General features: G+C 35.6%; 1 protein-coding gene across 4 annotated transcripts in view; it reads right to left on the bottom strand.

The window, feature by feature from the left end:
• Nucleotides 1–19787, bottom strand: part of LRPPRC (leucine rich pentatricopeptide repeat containing) — a gene marked incomplete at its 5' end in the record, with an annotated part of 85121 nt that overhangs the window by 3175 nt on the left and 62159 nt on the right. For all 4 annotated transcript variants that reach the window (XM_083856556.1, XM_083856557.1, XM_083856558.1 and 1 more), the window contains 9 exons: nucleotides 1246–1330; nucleotides 2880–2954; nucleotides 5731–5846; nucleotides 6009–6148; nucleotides 8286–8490; nucleotides 11588–11676; nucleotides 15337–15457; nucleotides 19293–19374; nucleotides 19490–19632. In XM_083856556.1, coding sequence (XP_083712682.1) covers nucleotides 1246–1330; nucleotides 2880–2954; nucleotides 5731–5846; nucleotides 6009–6148; nucleotides 8286–8490; nucleotides 11588–11676; nucleotides 15337–15457; nucleotides 19293–19374; nucleotides 19490–19632 — 1056 coding nt within the window. The remainder of the gene's footprint in view (nucleotides 1–1245; nucleotides 1331–2879; nucleotides 2955–5730; nucleotides 5847–6008; nucleotides 6149–8285; nucleotides 8491–11587; nucleotides 11677–15336; nucleotides 15458–19292; nucleotides 19375–19489; nucleotides 19633–19787) is intronic.

Raw genomic sequence — 19787 nt, 5'->3', positions numbered from 1 at the left:
AGGATAGGTAGCTTCAATAGGTGTTCAAATACCCTCTATCCACTGTTTTAGGTACAGTAGGGCAAGTGATTGATTCTCTGCAATCTCTTTATGAAACTGCTATACCATCATGGAATTAGGAAGGATAGTGAAAAACAGTTCACTTACAGAATTTTTACTGAGGTTAAAAGCAGCAGAGGACTAATGACAGCATAAAGCAGCAAGTACTGCTGGTGACAAAAGGGCAGTATTTTGTTTCATAAAAACATGTTATAAAACTTACCCTGCTGTGAGCCTGAATCTGTTTAAGGGCTAAACAATTTTTGGCAGTGATTGCTCTTTGCAATGTTACTAAGCGAGCAAATTTTCTAAGTTAGATAACACATCATAGGACTTCTACAACTTGTTTCAAATATCTAAGTTTGTATTCCTTTAACACCGTATCTTAGATTTGTTTGAAGTGTTTCACCTAATTATTCCTATTTATCTCCACTGCGATAGACTGGTGCACAAGGGCTCCTGTCCTTGTACTTTTTTGCTTGTAATGTGTGAAAAGGTTTTAGTTCCTGTAATACAACTGGAGGACAGTATCAGAGTACATGAGGGATAGGACTCAACAGTACAGAGATGCAAGCTTACTACTGAGTATTGCCATAGGAGCTGTAAATCCTGGATTTTCAAGAGTGAGTCTTGCAAATAAACATACTTCACTTGACTTTTTTAGAGGCGTTCACCTCTGACTTCAGCTATAAAGAGAACTGATGAGTACTTCAACTACTTATGTAAATTCAAATGAAAGCTTCTGGAATATTAACTTTGGCTACATTACAAGATGCATAAATGATTTACACTAGTAACAATAAGATCGTTTCACATTACTGATAGAACAAATCACTTATTTTGAAACACACACATAAAAGGAACCAATATTATTACACATTTAGGGGAAAAAAAAGCTAAATTAATTTCAAAAGCCATTCATTTCTACAGCATTTTTCCCCACGGGTTAGGATGGATTCTTTCTTGTTCCATGACGGCCTGACTTTAGGTTCTTAGTAAAGGATTCACAGCTTGTGTTAGCTGCTTGCTCTTCCATCCTAACAGCCAGGACAGCATGCAGATCCAACAGACTGAAACAAGGAAAACCTCAGATAACCCCTGCACCTCTTTATGACTTGAACTGTAAAGCAAATAAGGGCTTGCATGTCCTTTCTGAACTGTCTCCAGAGTTCTTACTAAAACATTGTTCCAAGGAGAATCGCTTACCATAACATCTCAAGAGGTACCGGTATGCCACTGCTGGATCGAGATGCTCAGGGACCAGTTCTAGAAGCGTCTCAATCCTCTTTGCCTGTGAGATTTAATACACAAACAAAAAGAGCATGACCTTGAAATCTTAAAAACCAAAATAAAGCCACCAAATTCAGAACAGTGATTGCATATTTTTTTAAGTGAAATGAACTGTGCTCGAAACAAAGAATGGATTGTGTGACCCAAAGTATATACAATAATTTCCTTCCCAAAATTTTGCAGATATGAAATAGTAAAAGAAATGAAGCACAAAATGCAGTTAATGTAATAAGGGTCTAAAATCTATACTCAAGAATCCTAAACATTAGTTGTGCCTTTTTTTTTTTTTTTTCAGTTAGGCAATAATATATCAATGAGAATATGGCAGGATTTCAACCAATTTAGGAAAACTGCAAAACATTCAGCATCCTTCAGTGACCTAGAGGTCAATGGTAGCTATGATCAATGCTTAAAAGGAGTCAGATAGTCAGATCACTAACTAATGTGCTTAAATTTGGAGCCTCCTTCCCTCAGCCTCTGATTGCAGTTTCAAAAATTCTCAGGTTTTAAATTAAAAGCAGTTTATTGAAATGAAGAGCATCTTCATCACACACTGCCAACTTTGATGTGTTAGTAAAATTTCAGCTTCATGAGCTGGGAAACTTCCAACGTTTTTAGTTCCTTCTTACAGACATCAAATAATAGTGCTTATCACATCATGTTTATCATCATTACTTCAACAAAAGAATTTTAACTCTATTTGTATTTCATGGCTATTTCCACAAAACATAAATGAGCATTTCGCTCATTTGAAAAAAAGTTTATTCTAGTTTGTGTACTAGATATCTCCTGATGTTGCTCCTCTATGAAAGAGGAATCCATATGTTTTTGCTTGGGTGTGTATTTCAGGGTTTTTTGATTGTTGTTGTTGGATGTTGGATTTGAGGGGTGGGGAGTGTTTGATTTTTTTGGTGTGTGCTAAGGCTTTTTTGTTTGTACTGGAGTTTTTTTGTTGGCCTTTGGATTCATGTTTTATTTGTTTTGAAGTTTTTTGTTTACTTCATGGGGGCCATAGGAGGAGAGAGGGATAGGAGTAGAGGAAGCACATAAGCATTTCAAATTACAGGGAATGAGCACAAAGCTAGGAATCTAAACAGATGCTCCAGCTAGATACATGTCCAAACCACCATAACAAGTAATATGAAATGTGTCTTTCAATGTAAACACAGAGGCATTTTATCATCAGAGAGAGACTGAGCTTTTAACTTGCATTTGTATTCGTACAATGTAGCCAGTAAAATAAGGACTTTCAGGTTGTGATACTATGCAGTAAAACATTCTAAGCACAATCTTTGTAGGATATACAGTGTTACATGGAAAATGTAAGAAATAACTGAAACAATAGAAAAATATTAAGTACACCCTCCTTTCCATCATGGTCCATAATGTAAGCTGTTCTTTAAATATAACCAGGTCTGCAAATTAACCTCTCCCCTCTCAAAGAAACCCAGTAAAGCTGTCAACTGTGAAGTTCAAAACACTTTAAAACAGGTTGATGAAATAGTATTTTAAAACATATGAAATTGTATGCATGAAAGAAAATATTGTACCTGTCCAGGTTTAGATGCTGATCTAGACATAAAACGTCCAAATGTTCTCTTCTCCTGAACTATTGCATCCCATCTCTGAAGACAAAGAAATGATTAATGTAGTAGACATGAGTAGGTTATTGATAGACAAAATTACTAAGGTGAAAATTTCCAATTACAGATGCTTAAAACAATATACAAATATATTACCTATTTACAAGGTAAATAATTGAATATTAGTTTGACAAGAAAACCCTAAAAACAACCACAAACCAAGTTTATTTCATGGACCTCTTTGATAAACATTTTTAAAATGGTAGGTATAAAGTTTGTTTGAAACAATAGGGGAAAGAATTAAACTAATACTTCCATATACCACAAAAACGAGGTTTAGGACTGCAAAAGAATGAAAAAGAGAAACACTGTTCCTCTCCAATTATACTGCCAAGCATTCACAAGTGAGCTAGGGATCATAAGGTTAATTATACATTTAATAAGGTGTCAGGGAGATAACTGCTCATTTCTTTATAAAAATTAAAATGTACAAAGCAAGTTCTCTTTAAAGTATAATTACCTACACTTATGCATACAAAGGACTGATTTCAATCTCTCTATTTTATAAAAGGCTTTAACTGCAACAGACAGGGTTTGAGAGAGAGAAGTTGAACTTAAAAAAGTTTGAGACAGACCAGATAAAAATCAAAAATCTATCTTACTTTAGAAACAAGGACAAAATAAAATATACAAGACAAAATTCAGTGTGTGTTCCTCAAAGATTTCAGTCTTAAAACTCTAAACAATGCACACTGTGATTTTTATACCAGCTGCATATCAGTACCAAAATGCACAGGAAAAAGAGAATGCTATGCATATGGAAACACATACCTTGTATTTCCTATATCCAACCAGTATTGTAGTCATGTGCAAACAAGAAATTTTGGGTTATGCCACAATGAGTATTCTATATAAGTAATATGGTTTACAAGCTCTTTAAGCTCCAGGTGGAAAGGTGTGAAGGTTCATTCCTTCAGGCAAACAGACAAGAAGTGGCTTTATGGTGCTAAATAGGGGCAAAGCACTGACAAGAGAAACTTGGAATATTTTATTACCAGTTCTAGACATTCTCACCTACTGCCAGTAACTGCTCTGAAAGGAAAGAGTCTGGTTTGACAAATGTTATCCATGCTATCGTCTCTTTCATGCTGAAATATCAAGTCCCTTCTGACTCTCACCAGTAAAAGCATTCTCCCTCCAGATAGTAAGCAGATACGGCTGCTGTTTCATAAACTTTTAAACAGACTCTTAGATGCATTTCTGAAAGCAAGGAGTCTCCAAGTATATACTAATATTTTAGATTAGAAGCAAAATAATTAATTTAGATTGTTGTTCTACTCTCCAAAATATAACAACAGAGAGTGATTACTTCTATCCTTCAGTTAGTGGATTCCTATTAGTGGAATACTTGATCCACATAGCAGTCACAAATGTTTAACACAGCTCAAAGTTTTTCCTGAGCCATAAACCCCCTATTTTTCTCCCAGACACAGAACTTCCAACTCAAGCTTACTTGTAAATATCCACTTATAACAAGGTATTTTTAAATTGGCCATTAAGATACAATGTATACAATGTTATTTCAAGTATGCTATACAGCCATGAATTTAATTCCAACAGTTGGATGCTGTTGTAACAAGTTTCAGGAATATATGGATATTTTTCCATGTTCTAGAAAATCTTGGCAGTACTATGATTTTACTTAAAAATGAAAAAACCCTTATCTTCACAAAAGCAAAAAAACCATACCCAATTTTCATTTACTCATCCCATGTCAGTCAAAGAGCAATCAACAAATCAGGAAGAGTGAAATTACTTGAGATTTTTTTTTTTTTCATTTTGATGGTCCAAGCTATATAGCAAGAGGGCTTTATGGCAAAATTGTAGTCTCCTTTTCATTTAATATTCAGATGACCAGCTAGGCAAAGTACCAGTCAAAGAAAGTGAGTTGCAAGTAATACACCTCATGCTGTAGCAGAACTGAAGGCTTTGTTGGTTTTGTCTTGGAATATCATAAAATGGATGAAGCAGAGCTTTTTTTTGAACTGTTTAAAATACTTAGGAACTGGTAAATGAGTAGCATTATCAGGAGATGGTAAGAGGCCTTGGTTTGAGGCAGGAGCCTATGCACACATCAGTCTGATCTGCTGGACTGTCACCTGCTTGGATGAGCTGCCTGACAGAGCCTGTTTCCAAGCACCCACAGCTCATCCCACCTCTTGCTTGGCTTGTCTTTAGCTTTGCACAAATGGCACAAATGCAGCTGTCTCAATTCCTAACTCAGCTGAGACTGTGACCCAGAGACCAACATTTGGGTTTTAATGCACCTGTGACACTCAAATAGAAAGCAGATTCAGCTCTTAAACCATGAATACATTATCTACAACATTATAGCGACCAAGTGAAGTAAAGTCCATGATGAGCAATCATTGCTTGTTTCTGTTTTGCAAACTGTACAGCTGTAAGATATTAGGTTTACAGCACTTAAGAAATTAGGTGAGAAATTGCAAGGAAATGGTCTGCAAGGAACAACTGACATCTAACAGAGAACTTGGAGAAAAATATTTGCAATATATAAATACTTCCTATATTTCCTTCATGTTACTGGAAGACGAAAAGCGCCCCTGACCCTGGCACACACTTCTACTCTCAGTACTAGAGCACGAGCTCATGGTTTAGTCCAAATTGTGCTGCTACTCACACTGTAATTCAAATGCATCCCAGCAGCAGCCTGTGCTGCACAACACTCTTTCTGACAATTTCTCAGTTAACCTTTGAAGAGCTCTAAGCGTTTCTGTACCTCTTGTTGTGTCATTACCTGTATCAACGATCTGGCATCATCCACTCTGTCTGCACTGATGTACTGAAGGAAGAGATCTGTGACAGGTCTGTAAATTCCACACTGACTGGCCAGTCGTTCTGCCATCGCACCAACTGCAAAATGACGGGTACATGAGGAAAATCTTTGATTGAAAAGCTGCTTTTGTAAACTTCACAGGCATGATTTATGCTGACTGAGCAGGTTTTATGTGTAATAGCTCTTTCATAACACCTCTGTCGAGTCAGAATATTTAAATATCATTGCAATTAACTTACATTTTTCCAAAGCTGGTTCTAATCCCTTCTCAGACACCTTTCTTAACAAATAGGAAATACTTTTGACAGGTTGATCAGGATTCTGTGCACCAGAGATAAGCAGAGGCTCAAGGTATTTCACAGCAGCATCAAGGTCATTGCTAGAAAAAGAGATTGAACTGGTTCAGTTTCTGAAATCAAGATTTTTAAACCTAAAGAAGCAATTACAATAGTTTTTGTTTTCTATATCCGTCTTGTATTTACCAGTAACAGTTGATGAAAAAACACTGACTAAAAAAAATTATTCACTCAGATATTATAAAAGTGAAACAATTTATGACTGAACAAATAAATCAATTAATAAATAATTTTTAATGGCCATTGACCTGTACAAAGTTTAGGTACTTTGGACACTCTTTCTTCCTCACTAAGAAAGAAGAGTCCAGCTTGCTGCTCTAGGAAAATACATCCTGCAAATTTACAATGCAATATCTAAACATTAACAGAGGGTATCTGAATAATTAATGCATGCAACTTAAGTATTTTTATTCAATGTCATTAATTATTTACCTGATTTTTCCCATGCCTGTCTTTTTGGATGCAAAAGACAATACTAAATGTCATTTGGTCATTACATCTAAATGCTTTTAACCTTAAGGCTTAAATACAGCAAATGCTAATAAAATAATGCAGTAAGTATTCACCAAAGTGTAAACTCTACTTCCAGCATCCTAAAAAGTTCAAATGACAACATCTCTTACCAGTCCACCTAATTAAATTGAACAAGAAAACTGAGCACAATGAATGCTTTTAGGTGAAGCAGAAATGCAGCACGTGGGAAAGCTGTGAAAAATGCTTTGAAAACTGAATCAGAAACATGGATTTACCAATAAATGAACATTGTCTTGGGAATATCTGTAAGAATCTGTTTTTCAGAGTTATAAAAGTACAGACTGCAAAGTATTTAAGAATATACAGGGTGTATATTATTTACACTGGTTAGTCTTTTCATACATCCTTAGTTTTGGTATGGGAAAAGTTGATGCTTTACCTGCATACAACAATTTATTTCTTTATTCTTGTCACCAATCTCTATCTTAAAAAACACAGCCTGATTTTGCAACACTTTTATGACATGGAAGCATAGGAAAATATGCAGCTTATAACACAAATAATGAAGTGCCTCTCCTGTCTGAAGCATTTCATTTATATACAAGTCCATGCACTAGAACTGTGTGCCAAGGACCACTCAGATCTACTCCCTGGAGTCTGGCATGCCTGAGGCAATCAGGAATCTGTTATGTACTACAGAGTTCTACAGCTTTCCTGCCCAGCCAGGCACAGGAGGTCCACCAGACAAAACTAGCTTGAAATAAAGTAACAGAGTATGTAGGATTCCTGAAGATTGGTTCCTGCAAAGTAAATTTGAGAAGCTGACCTTGCCCTTTCTCCTCCAGGTGCTTCCCCATGCAGCTTTACACAAAGGAGAAACCAGCGCAGTACCAATGTATCAACTAAACCAGGAATGCACGCAGAGCACAATACTGAATTAAACAGCTGAATCACAGCATACTTGAAAGTGTGGGGATAATTATGATAACTAAACTGTGGCCTAAAGCATCAGCTAAGCTTTTATAAGTCTTACAAAAAACAAAACAAAAAACCCAAACCGAACCAAAAAAAAAAAACAAAACAACACCAAACAAAAAAAAACAAACCAAAAAAACCCCAAAAAACAAACCCAAAAAGCAAAACCCACAAAAACTAACAAAACAAACCCTAAGGAAAGGCCTCACTCCACAGATAGACATCTGGCTTTCACATTTTGAAGGTAAAGACAATAATATTTCAAGAATATACTGACATTTCAACTGCTGGAACAGGTAGTAGATTTTTGTTTCCAAACAAAATGAAACAACAAAATCAAAAACACATGCAAAAAAATCTCTGGGTGCTAAGTTTGATGAAGTAATTCCATTTTGCCTTCTGATTTTGTAGAGCTTTTGATGTAACACCAAGGAAATATTTTACATGCACATTGGAACAAAGGTATCAAAGCTAAATTACAGCATCAAAGAAGACCTTAATGCTTCACAGTTATTATCCCTGTATTTCATTAAATTTTCAAACCCAAATTTGTTAGGGAAAAAATACCAGAACAGAACTGCACACTATACTCAACTAGAATATTAACATCTGGGACACTGTAAAAATGGAAACAGAATGAAATGGATAATGCAAGAGATTTCCCAGCACTCTGCAGAAAAGAATTAAATACATACTCCTAGAAATACTTACCTTTTAATATAAGCCAATGCAATTGCATTAGGTATTAGTGAGACAGATAAACCAAGTGATTTTGTAATGCCTCCCAGGATGTTTTCAAGTACTTGCAGGTTCTTTACATCTCCTTTTTCTGCCAGGGCCTGAAGGAGAGCAATAACTGCTGGTCTAGTAGGCAACACACCACTGTCAAGCACTCCTTTTAAAACAGCCAAGGCATCTAACAATGGTAAAGAAATAAGGGAAACAGAAATCAGACTTCAGAAAACACCCTGCTGCTGGTATCATTAATCCTACCCTTTTAAAAACATGTACAGGAAAAAATTCTTTAAGCCCTGCAAGCACTGTGAATTCTAGCTTGAATATATACACATAAATAAAAACTTTCAACAATAATTTAGGTTGAAAGGCTGAAATAATATGAAGCTCCTTTCAACATTGAAACAATTTGTTTGTAACCAGCTCAAGGAAAGCAGGTTTGTCAAAAATATCCTCTCTTATGACTTTAAAGTCCTGACTCTTTCCTTCTCCAAACTGCAATTAATTTTCTTTATTAAAAACCAAAAACGTTGTATATTTAAGAATAAATACAGCTTTAAAATGTAGTTCATTATAGAAACTGCTGAAGTATAATACTGAGATTTCTCTTTTTAAGTGTGTGCACGAAAGCCTTGTTTCCCAAAATTTAGTTTTTAAATAGAACTATGGGAAACAAGTCTCCTTGCAAGAACAAAACCTGAGAACTCAACCCTTACCTCAGAAACTCCTAAGATTATAGCAATTACATATGTTAGAAACACACAAGGTCAATCTCCTGTCCATCTGCCACAAATTCCCCAAACCTACAGCTGATAAAGTCACCCTCACTTCTCCAAGCAGAATTCTTGTCAATTGACATTATCCATGAGCAAACATACAAAGAAAGACATGCCCCTCTGGTAAAAATCTCTTATTCCTTACCAGCATAGGCAGGATTAATCACAGATGATAATTATAATACCAAGGGATAACACTTCTAGCATAATATACACCCACATGAAACTCCACAGCATTGCCATTCCAATTCAATATGCAGGTACTGTAGAAACCAAGTATTATTACTCTTTACATGACAGGAAGCAAAAACATCCCGTATGCTTAGCCTTCCTTCACAAGAAATTTTTTTCTGCCCCACATTCTACTTTTTAGGGGGAAAAAAAAAAGGAGCAGTACATGGCGCGGGGCAAGATCCATAACATTTAAAAAGCAATCTCAGAACACATGCCAAGTTCAAATTCTGTAACTATACAGAACTATATGCTTGTGAAAACCAACCATGCATCTTTTAAAATGCTCTCCTACAAACTCTGTAAATTTCCTACCATGAAACTCAAGTTCTGACTCTTTCAAGTAACCTGGTTTTTACCAAGTTCTTGCTAGAAGGTATCAGAGCTCTTAGGACTATACTTAGGGGCCTCCATAAAACCTTTTAACTGTACCACATTACACAATGAAGAATGCTGGTGAACTAAATGAGGTATCTAAGTGGTAAATCAAGCAGGTTTTACACAAGTGAAAGCCACCACAGGATGTAGGTCAAATGGAGCTCATCAACAAAAGACTACAAAAACACTATTCCCAAAAATGTTTTGGCTAATCTATGAACCTTAGAAAATGACCAGTATAGCTGAAATACTCAGTAGCTTGCATTTTCAAGGCTTCACTTAGACAAAGACAAGTAGTATCTCAAATTAAAACAGAAAGAAGGATTAAGGATTACTCAACAAAATTGTCAGATAAAGCTTTTTCAATGCACAAGAAAATACAAATTTGCAAAGTAATGTAATTCCACAGCCTTGAGAAACTTTGCATTGTGCAAAAAGTAAGATTTTTAGAGTACAGCAAGAAAGAGAGTTGATTGAGTGACAGAGAATTTAGTATGCTAGCTAGAAAATTCCCTTATAGTTAGTGCAATAGGCAGGCAGGATATAGAAACATCACTGATGTTCTGAAGAAGGAAGAATTTTGGTGTGCAGTATTCAGGAAGAACTGCTAAAATTCATGGCATATTGGAGAAGAAAACAGAGAAGATTCATTAGAATAAAACCAGACAGGAAAGTCAGGTGAAGGCCTTGAAAGCTGCAAAAAAAGAACTGCCAAGAGCAAAAGGAGCAACAGCATTCACTGCAAATACTTCAGTGAATGACACCTGCCAATAACGTGAAACTGGACACTGAATGAGGAAGTAGACAAGTTTATCAGCCACAGGAAACAAAGAGTACAAGTAGAAGATGTGTCTAAATGCCCATTTTGATTATTTTAATGTAGCTGATGTTACATGGGTATGGGTTATTAGCTCAGCTAGGCATGATGGAATGAAAAAAAATGTAATGATAGTACAATCAAAAATGGATTTTCTGGTAGGCCTTATAAACCCAACTCAAAGAATACTCTGAATTTGTACATAGTTACTTTAATGCCTAAAGGCACTGACAAAAATATGTATCAACACTGTACTCAGACCTGCATGGAGATAAAAGACATTGCCCTGCATGGACAACTACCTGTGTGCAGAGTTTTCCTCTCTCACAAGAGTTCTAGAGCCCAACTAAAAAAGTAAGATGCAACAATGTGGAGTTGATCTCTAGGCTGCAACACAAGCAATCCTAAGAACTAAAATAAAATAACTGTAAACTTTATGCACCATCTTGTTGGGTACCCTTATGTACTCTTCAGCCACCATTTTCTTCACTATCATCATCGTTACATTAAAAAGAAAACCAAACAGAGTTATTTTGTTACTGTTGGTATTGAGAACTATTAAAAAGTATTTGATTAAGTTTTTAAATCAATATTATAATCATTTAGTTCACAATCATTCACATTTAACAGTCAATTTAACTCATCTGGTATCTCACACAACCAACACAATATGCAAGAAACAACTGCTGGGAATTGTTTCAGATGCTCTAAAGTATGTTAATTTCCAAAGCAAAATGACTTGTGCTGTGAATTTTAACGCACTTGAAAGCCTGTACTTTCTCTCGTTCTGGAGCACAAATTTTGCATGTCTGAAGAGCTGTGATTCATCTTAAGAAAACCCATCTTGTGTTAAATGGAATGGAAACTGGACTAAGTGGTCAAATGACAAGTACATTCATATTCAAGCTGTATTATAAATGCATGTACAGTAATTTACGTCTCTCAGCTACCACAAAAGGCTCTTGATAAGCAGGTAATTTGCTAAATGGACTCCTTTATCCAAGTATTCGAAGGGCGTTACAAGAAAAATCTGCAGAGGCATTAATGTGACGTAAAGGTCAAGCATTGTGACATACCTTTCAAATAATCCCGCCTAACTTGCGATATGATGAGGAGGCTGCTGGCAGCACTGTTCAGTGTGAAGCCCTTGATGTGGGTCTCAGCACTAAAAGAAGCAGACATTTAGAAAGGAATTACTGACATGCTTCTGATACGATAATAAATGGTTGAGCACCAAGGTGAAATTATAAAAACTACTGTTCGTATGTTAAAAATATTGCTGCAAAATATCGACCTGGAGACAGCTTTTGTGTTATCCTGTCAATGGTTATAGAAGGATAATTTTTTTTTGCATTCTGACAGATGACAAAGTTGGAAGTGAGCAACAAAAGAAACAAAGTACAAGATTTTTTTTAAACAATCGGTTCAGATTCTTGAATGCTGACATATTAGATGACTAAAATAACTGCATGCCCTGCATTGTTCTGTTGTATCCTAAGCTGGATACTTTTTCTTCTTTTTTCAATAGTCACCATAATTATAAAATATAAAACTATTCTTTCAGCAATAAAAATGAAACATTTATTTTCAGCACTGTATATTTTAAACATAAACTAAAGCATATTATGAACTAACACCATATCATTTGGTTGATTAATTTTCAAATTTCTGTCATCTAAATGTATACAGGTTTTAAAGTGAACATCCTACATTTGCTGCCTTAGCCACATTAAAATTGTATTTCGCTTATCAATTCCTTGTCTCCTGTAATACAAAACTTCACGTATGTACAGCAAAGACAGCCTTTACTTTAGTAACCCTGCTAATGCTTTTCTAACACTCTGGAAATTAGTTAAGAGAGACTAACCAGCAATCACATCGGTCTTATACTACAAAATGTTCCAGCTCCTAAATGACATTTAGCCAAGCCCCATTTTTAATATATAAGGATAACTTTACAAATGTTCATTTCTAGATTACAAAATCTCTACAAAGCAAAGGGGGGCATTGCCATTTACCATATCAGCAATCAAGATAAACCTCACTGATCATCTTGTGGCAAACAACTGAGCAGCCTACCTACTTGAACTTAGAGGCTGAGCGGATTGGGAGGTAAGCAGGGTCATTGCTAAATTGTTCTCCTCAATCCCAAGAAAATCCTTCACATTGCACACAATATGACTATCCTCTCAGTCACTTTCAGCCTCCTAGGCTCACAAATGCAGTCACTGGACTCAGGATTTTCTTACTCTCCCAACCAATCCCCTTAATCCCTGCCTAAGCACCCACTGCTCAGTTCCGCCTTTTTTTTTTTTCCCCTTTGTCCCATCTGTCAAAGCCCTTAAGTCAACAATTCATGCATGAGACTGTAAATTACATATAACAAAGGATTTACTTTCTCCAATCTTCCAATCTTTAGTGTGATTAAATAGATGTTAGCTACTATTACAGAACTAATCCATCATTCCAATACTCCTAAATTTCTATTTAAAACTTCTTGGAGTAAATACAGTAAATATTCCTCAAAACAGTTCTAAAATGTGAAAGCAACTACACTTGGGTCGACCAACAGATCAGTAATGTTCTGGGATGCCTGGTGTTTGTTTCTTTCAAAGGCAGTGGAGGAGTGCTGTTCACTTCTCCCACATTGCTTTCTCATGGAAGTTTTTCAGTTCTGGTAACAGGGGGACGCTTTGAAGTTATTAAAAAAGTAGTTATTTTGTTGCCTATGCTAACGTGCAGAGTAAGACTATCCACATGTTATTTACCTTTCAAATTTGGCTTCAAACAGTAAAACGAGTAATATGCATCTAAATTAAAGTAGCTTTCCTGTATTTTATGAAAATATTAGAAGCTGCACAAGTTTCAGGCCACTGTACACATTTAGGCTTTGTAGGAGTAATCTCTGTTCAGTATGAGGCTGGAAAAATTCTGAAGCATTGAGAAATGTGTGCTAAACACACAGATTTATTATTCTTCAATCACAGCTACACACACAATCACTTTCTCTATTTCAGTTAATTACTTAGAAGCTTTTAAAAATGCTTAATGTAAGCATAATTTTGTTACTGGAAACAAAGCTACACAGATACACCAGGCACACAACCAACATGAGGCATTTTCTGTCTTGATGGAAGAGTAAACTGTTAGAAGCTTTTCAGATTGTCATTATTTGGCATTTCTATGCTACTAGATGGAGCAGGAGAGTTGTGAAAAGCACTGGGGTTGTGATCATAGTTGGCTTTGACCAGCAACCAAGAAGAAAATCTCTTATAAAATCCTATTACTTTGCTCCTAAACATCTCAAACTTCAGTGGCTTAAAACATCTCTGACCTTTTCACTCTTTCAAATTATTTTTTTCCTGAATTTTAAATTGATGTACTACAACACTTATCTAAAGTGACAATTCTGAATCCTTGAATTACTAGGAATAAACCACCACCTTCTTTATTCTCTTACAATCTGAAAATCACTGCTGGTATTATGCACTACACTGTGCATCTTCCTTACAAGTGTGTTTGAGCTGTAGAGCAGGGAAGCAGTGGATCCATGTACAAAGCTCCAGTACAATGTTTCCAGCTTCTTCGCTGCAGAACTTTCCAACACATCTTTAGATACCTGAGTAGTTTCTCTGAAACAAACTACCTAAATGTTATCAATGTTTTTTGCACTCCCTAAAACATCTCCCCTCCATCTTCTATTTGCAAAGATTTATCAGTTACTTGCATTACAAGTTGATCAATTTGATAAACTGATTTAGTTTTCCCATAATATAAGCCATATATCCTGCAGGCACAAACATTACTTATTAATGTTAATAATTAATTTATTTCAAATAGCTCAGTTGCTCAGAGCTATTTGAAAAAGCACTATTTGTTCTTCTGAGTGCAGAATTCCAACACTTTTTCAATGAAAGAAATTTCTCCAGTCTAAACACTTTTAAAGAAAACATTAAAATAATCAATACCATCTTACACTAGACTGCTCTTGGACATCAGAAACTAAGTTGGCTCTAAAAACTATTTTTTACAGTACTCTATGCATTTGGTAATTCACCTACAAGCACTTTCAAATCCACTGTATTTATTCAGTGAGCACACTTGACGACAACCACTAGTTTTGTTTTAGTTGAACAAATAGAAAGACTTAAAATCCTTAAACCTAAAGTATTGTTCTTCTGAACTCTATGTTGACAAGTCACAACACTTTAAAGCCTGTAACTTCACCAGAACACACATTACAGGCAACAAATAAAGCAATACTACTCACTAAAGGTTAATTCGATTCCTTTCCCTCTAATAATTCATGACAGCAGGTTGGATTTATTTCAGAAGTGTAAGAGCTGGATCTGAGGTTTATGGTCATCTCCTAGCCAGTGGCATCACAGTCAAACGTACCATTTTGCATTTGGCAGGCAGCCAGCTGCCAGGGAGTGTGGGCAGGGTAAGACAGCAGCAGGGACAGGCATTCAGGGGAAGGCTCACGGGCAGCTAAGTGAAGGAATCTTGTCTGTTTGGATATTGCTCTGAAGAGGAAAAGGCAGACTGCCAGAAGGGTAGACTTTCAGCTCTGATGCCAAGTACATTTGTTCAGATTGTTATTTGAAATGAGTTATTAGCAATACACACTGTCACTTTAGTACCTTTTTAAAAATGTGGCATATCATCCTCTGAAATACTGGTGTATTTCTTACCACAGGTCCTAATCACTAGTCATGACCTGTTTTCCCATTAAAAGATAAGGACTCACCTGAAAATGATCCAGAAATTATTTAACCCCTCTCTCTGAGCCAATAAAAATCCCCCAAACAAAGCAAAGCCTTACATGCGTTTCACGTCAAGGGCTTCGTCAAAACAATTCTGCGCTAACAATGCTTTTATCAGGATGTCACAGCAATGATGATGAGACTCATCCTTCTGCATTTTCCTGAAAATATTGTAGGCCTCTAAAAAAGAACAAGAAAGCCAAAAGGAAATGTAGTACTGCAAGAACATTGATCATAGAAAGTAATCACCCATTCATTGAAAAAGGTCCATCTTATATCTATGTATCCTTTGCTTACATCTTTAAGCCCAGAGCTGTGGATCACAGCTTGCTCAAAACTGCCTCTATACAAACAACCAACACACACTTTTTACAGGAGAAAAAGTTTGCTACTGCTCTTCCTTTATACGTGGCTGTTGCTTCAATATCAACGTAGCTGGTTAGAAGGGGAAGACTCACAATTTTTAAAGCAACACCTAATTCTGGGGTATACAGTTACAGTGTCTGGTGCATGATCATAACAGCATTTAACAAATAATATAGGAGGCGATTCCAATATGGGGAGATCAAATTATTTGGCTACGACAAGATTTATACAAAACATACAATTTACAAATATACAGATATTTAGCAAGTAAACTACACTGCATTTGTTTGACTGATTAACAGTTTTATTTCATGCATTCACAATAACTGTCAGTGTATGAAAAGATGTTACCAAAAAGGGGGAAAAAATGATAAGCACAGTTTTCAGTCATTTATTTTTCTGAAACAAGATTATGCAGCTATAAGCATGCAGCTAGAACTGCCAACCACGCTGTAACATATGCTAGAAAGCTGTGTTAAGAACCACAAATGATCTTTTACATCTAAACAGTGATCGCACGTTCCTTTTAATGACTCATGAAATAATCCCTTTGCTAATTCAAATAATAGCCACAATAACCTTTAAAACTTATCAGAAATAGCTGGACTATCACCAAAAATTTCACAGCTAAGCATTAAGCTTTTTCTTGTACTTTGAAAGTAAAGATGAAGTCAACTCATTTGAATCTTAATGTTGTAAGAAGCATCACACTAATTGCACTTAGTACAGTGTATTATGGAATTTTAATCAAAACTGTTGCTATGCCTTTCAGTTTGCATCTTAAACTTCTTCAGCCAAAAAGTATACACAAAAACTTCCTGAAATGTAGGCACAGAAATGGCTATGCATAAAATTTATTATTTATATCACAGGGACTTCTACACCAAGTTAATAATTAGAATTACCACGGCCATCCATAATCTACTTTGTATGCTTGAAACTTTGTTAAAAATATATATGAACAGCGATAAAGGGTAATAGTATCTTAGTAAAAACTAAATTCACTTCTGTGCATTTGAGTTTCATGTATACAAGAGAGTCTGACATGAGAGTGATATTACAAGAGTGACTGTCTACCAAAAGAGCAATAAACAACAATAGGACCACGTAAGAAAAGTCCCAAAATCCTCCAGCACTTTTACTTAGAGGTCTGAAGTTACTCAGGCCTGAAGCAATGTGATGCTCTTATCTGCTCAGATGCTGATCAGCAGCATTCATAGTGTTAAAGTTTAAATTCAGTGAGAAGACATTTTTTCTTCCACTCTTCTGAAATCTGAGGTACCAGTAGACCAGCAACCACATTCAACAAGAACAATACCCCTCTTACTGGTATAACCTGCTACATAAGCAACCAATAATTTACAAAAATGTAGCTGACTGGTGATAGGTTTGGTCTTTCTGCTCATAAATCTCTGTTTGAATTCTAATTTTTTTAAGGCAAAAAATTCCTTATGTTTAGAGACTCCTACAAAGGCTCTGCTGTCTTCAGACTGAACTAGGATTTCACCCTGTGTTGAAATATTATTTCCCTCAGTTGAGTACAGAAATGGATCTTGCCACTAGTGGTCACGATGTCAAGCATTTGTTATCCTCAACTATCACAGTCCATAACATGTAAGACCTCCTTCTACAAGGAATTATATTTAATTTTAAATTTTTTTTGTAATGACTGGTTCAATGAAGAATTAAAAATATTTCTATCAACTTCGTTGTGTATGTTAGTCCTAACCTTGGTATGATCATCCTATTCAGATTTTTTTCTTAACTTCATTTTGCATCTCTGCAAGAGGCATGTTTGAAGTATATCTGGATCAATCTTGAATTGAGATAGATGCCTGATCAGGCATTATTAGATATTACTTCTTCAGATGGTATCTAAAATTATTAAAATATATTAGCATTCAAAAGAGAAATTTCTTGGTTTCAAAATCATACTGTGTTATACCAGCTATTTCAAGAAGAAAGATTTGTTAGAAAAGTGACAACTTGCCAAGAAAGTCTCAGTTCTCAAGACAGTCAAATCTGTTTCAGCAATTGTGACTGTTTGGGATATGTGTTACATGATCCCCTAGAGTCAAGTTCTCACACTGAAGAATCAAGACAAAGATGAAAATATGACTTTGCATAAATCAAGCACTTTGGAGAACAGATTATCAAAACGTGTCAGACTTGGTAACTTTATTGAATAGTTACATAACTAGATTGAGTTAATCTTTTTCCCATCAAAAAGCTGCCCTATTACATTCACACAAAAATTACATGATACTGTTATATAAAAAAAGGCAACAACTTCATGTTTTTAGTTTTTTTAAGGCCAAGAGAACAGTTTTCCAAGAAGAAACAGTTTTCCAACATAGTTGGAACATTTTTTCCCCTTCATTCCCAATAGCTCTAGACCAATTTCTCTCAAATACTGCTCCTTTAAATAAAAGAATATGCAGAAGTGATTTATTGCTAAGTTCAATATCTGATATCATCACAGAAGTTATATTTTATATTTTTATTTTAAACCAGTCTCCCTGCAACATCTAAGGCATATTTATTTAGTTTCCTCCTGCTCTCCAGTTGATCATTTATGATACCATATGCACAGGACACTTTCCTAGTGAAAATGTCAAGAAGTGCATCCCCTTGATTATGCCTGATTTTCATTTCTTATTTTCTTATGATACTTTTAACCATTGCCAGCATGAAGAATTTCCTGAAAACATAATTTCTGCCATAATATACTTTTCCTTATTTCATATACATTACCTGATACTGCACTCCCAGTATACAGAATGTCCAGATTCAAGTTTAGACTCCTAATCTAAACAAACTGAATATTTTGAATGAATAACTCTAGACTGTCATTTCACTAACAATGTAAGTTAATGTCTGAATGACTGAGACATTCTTCTTTTAAAAACTCAGAGCCTAAAAATCTGTGTCCAACCCATAAAATACACTGATTACACTTAGAGAAGAAAATTACTAGGTGTCTTGCATTTATAAATCTTCCTCATTCAGCAAAATTAATTTTTAATCCTATTGAATTCTATTTTCTATACCACTTTCAAGTGAGGTACCTAGTTATTTACTATAGTACAAATGAAGAAAATAAGTATTTCCAGAATATTCAAATGCTCTGCACCTTGGAAAATACTAGAATTGAACTAATTAGGACCAAGGCTCTTCTCGGTGGTGCAGAGCAATAGGACTAGAGACAAAGGGCAGAAACTGATGCACGGGAGGTTCCACCCAAACATGACTGAGTCTCATCACTGGAGATACTCAGGGATCCTGTTCCATGTGCTCAAAGATGAGACTGCCTGAGCAAAAAGCCTGGACCAGATGACCCACCCTTCCAACCTGACACATTCTGGGATTCATCCCCATTTTGTAAGGTCCAGTAAAGCTATTTCTTCTTCTGCCACCCTGCTTTGGAATGAGAGGGACAGGAATGGATTTCCAATGATTAAACACAGACTAAATCAAAGGAATGGCACTGAAGTACACTCTGCTTTTCTGTGCACAAAGGCAAATATTCATGTATAAATTAATTCTGTTTTTAGCAGAGACTGGGAAGTTTGCACAGAAGAGCTCTGCAGTTAATTGAAACATAAAAATTAACGTGGACGGAGAAAACCCACAGTGGATTTCAGTTTACCTTTTGCTTTGTTTTTCTTGCAAAGCATCCGTATTTCCAGTTCTTGCCCAGGAGCAGCACCTCTGCTATCTTCAAGCCTACCCTTTAAAAGAAGCAAATATTTAAATCACTGTAATGCTATCTGTTAATGTTTTTTTTTTAATAAGAAGAAATATATTCGTAAGTGTTGTTAGCTAGGAAAGTTAAACTCCATTTACCTTAGGTACCTCAAATGGAACAACCTGACCATTTTTCTCAAATATACGGGCAAGTAAAATTAGCGTCTTCTCACGAGGAACAATATTTTCTTCTTGAATTTTAGTCCAGATAGCTTCAGCCTTTTTCCAGTCATTGTTGCTCTCTGAAACAAGATTAAAATCTTCAGATAAAAGCACATTTAGAATATACATCCATATATAAGGTGATTCAAAAGAATGACTTTGGAAAATAATTAATCAATTAATCATGTACTTTTGCTTCATCTGAACAACAATTTGAAGTTTTAAACTATTTTAA

This window comes from Zosterops lateralis, assembly GCF_965231275.1.
Source record: "Zosterops lateralis genome assembly, chromosome: 3".
Lineage (NCBI taxonomy): Eukaryota > Metazoa > Chordata > Aves > Passeriformes > Zosteropidae > Zosterops > Zosterops lateralis.
Note: the sequence above shows the minus strand (reverse complement) of the source record. Positions and strands in the feature narration are given on the sequence as shown.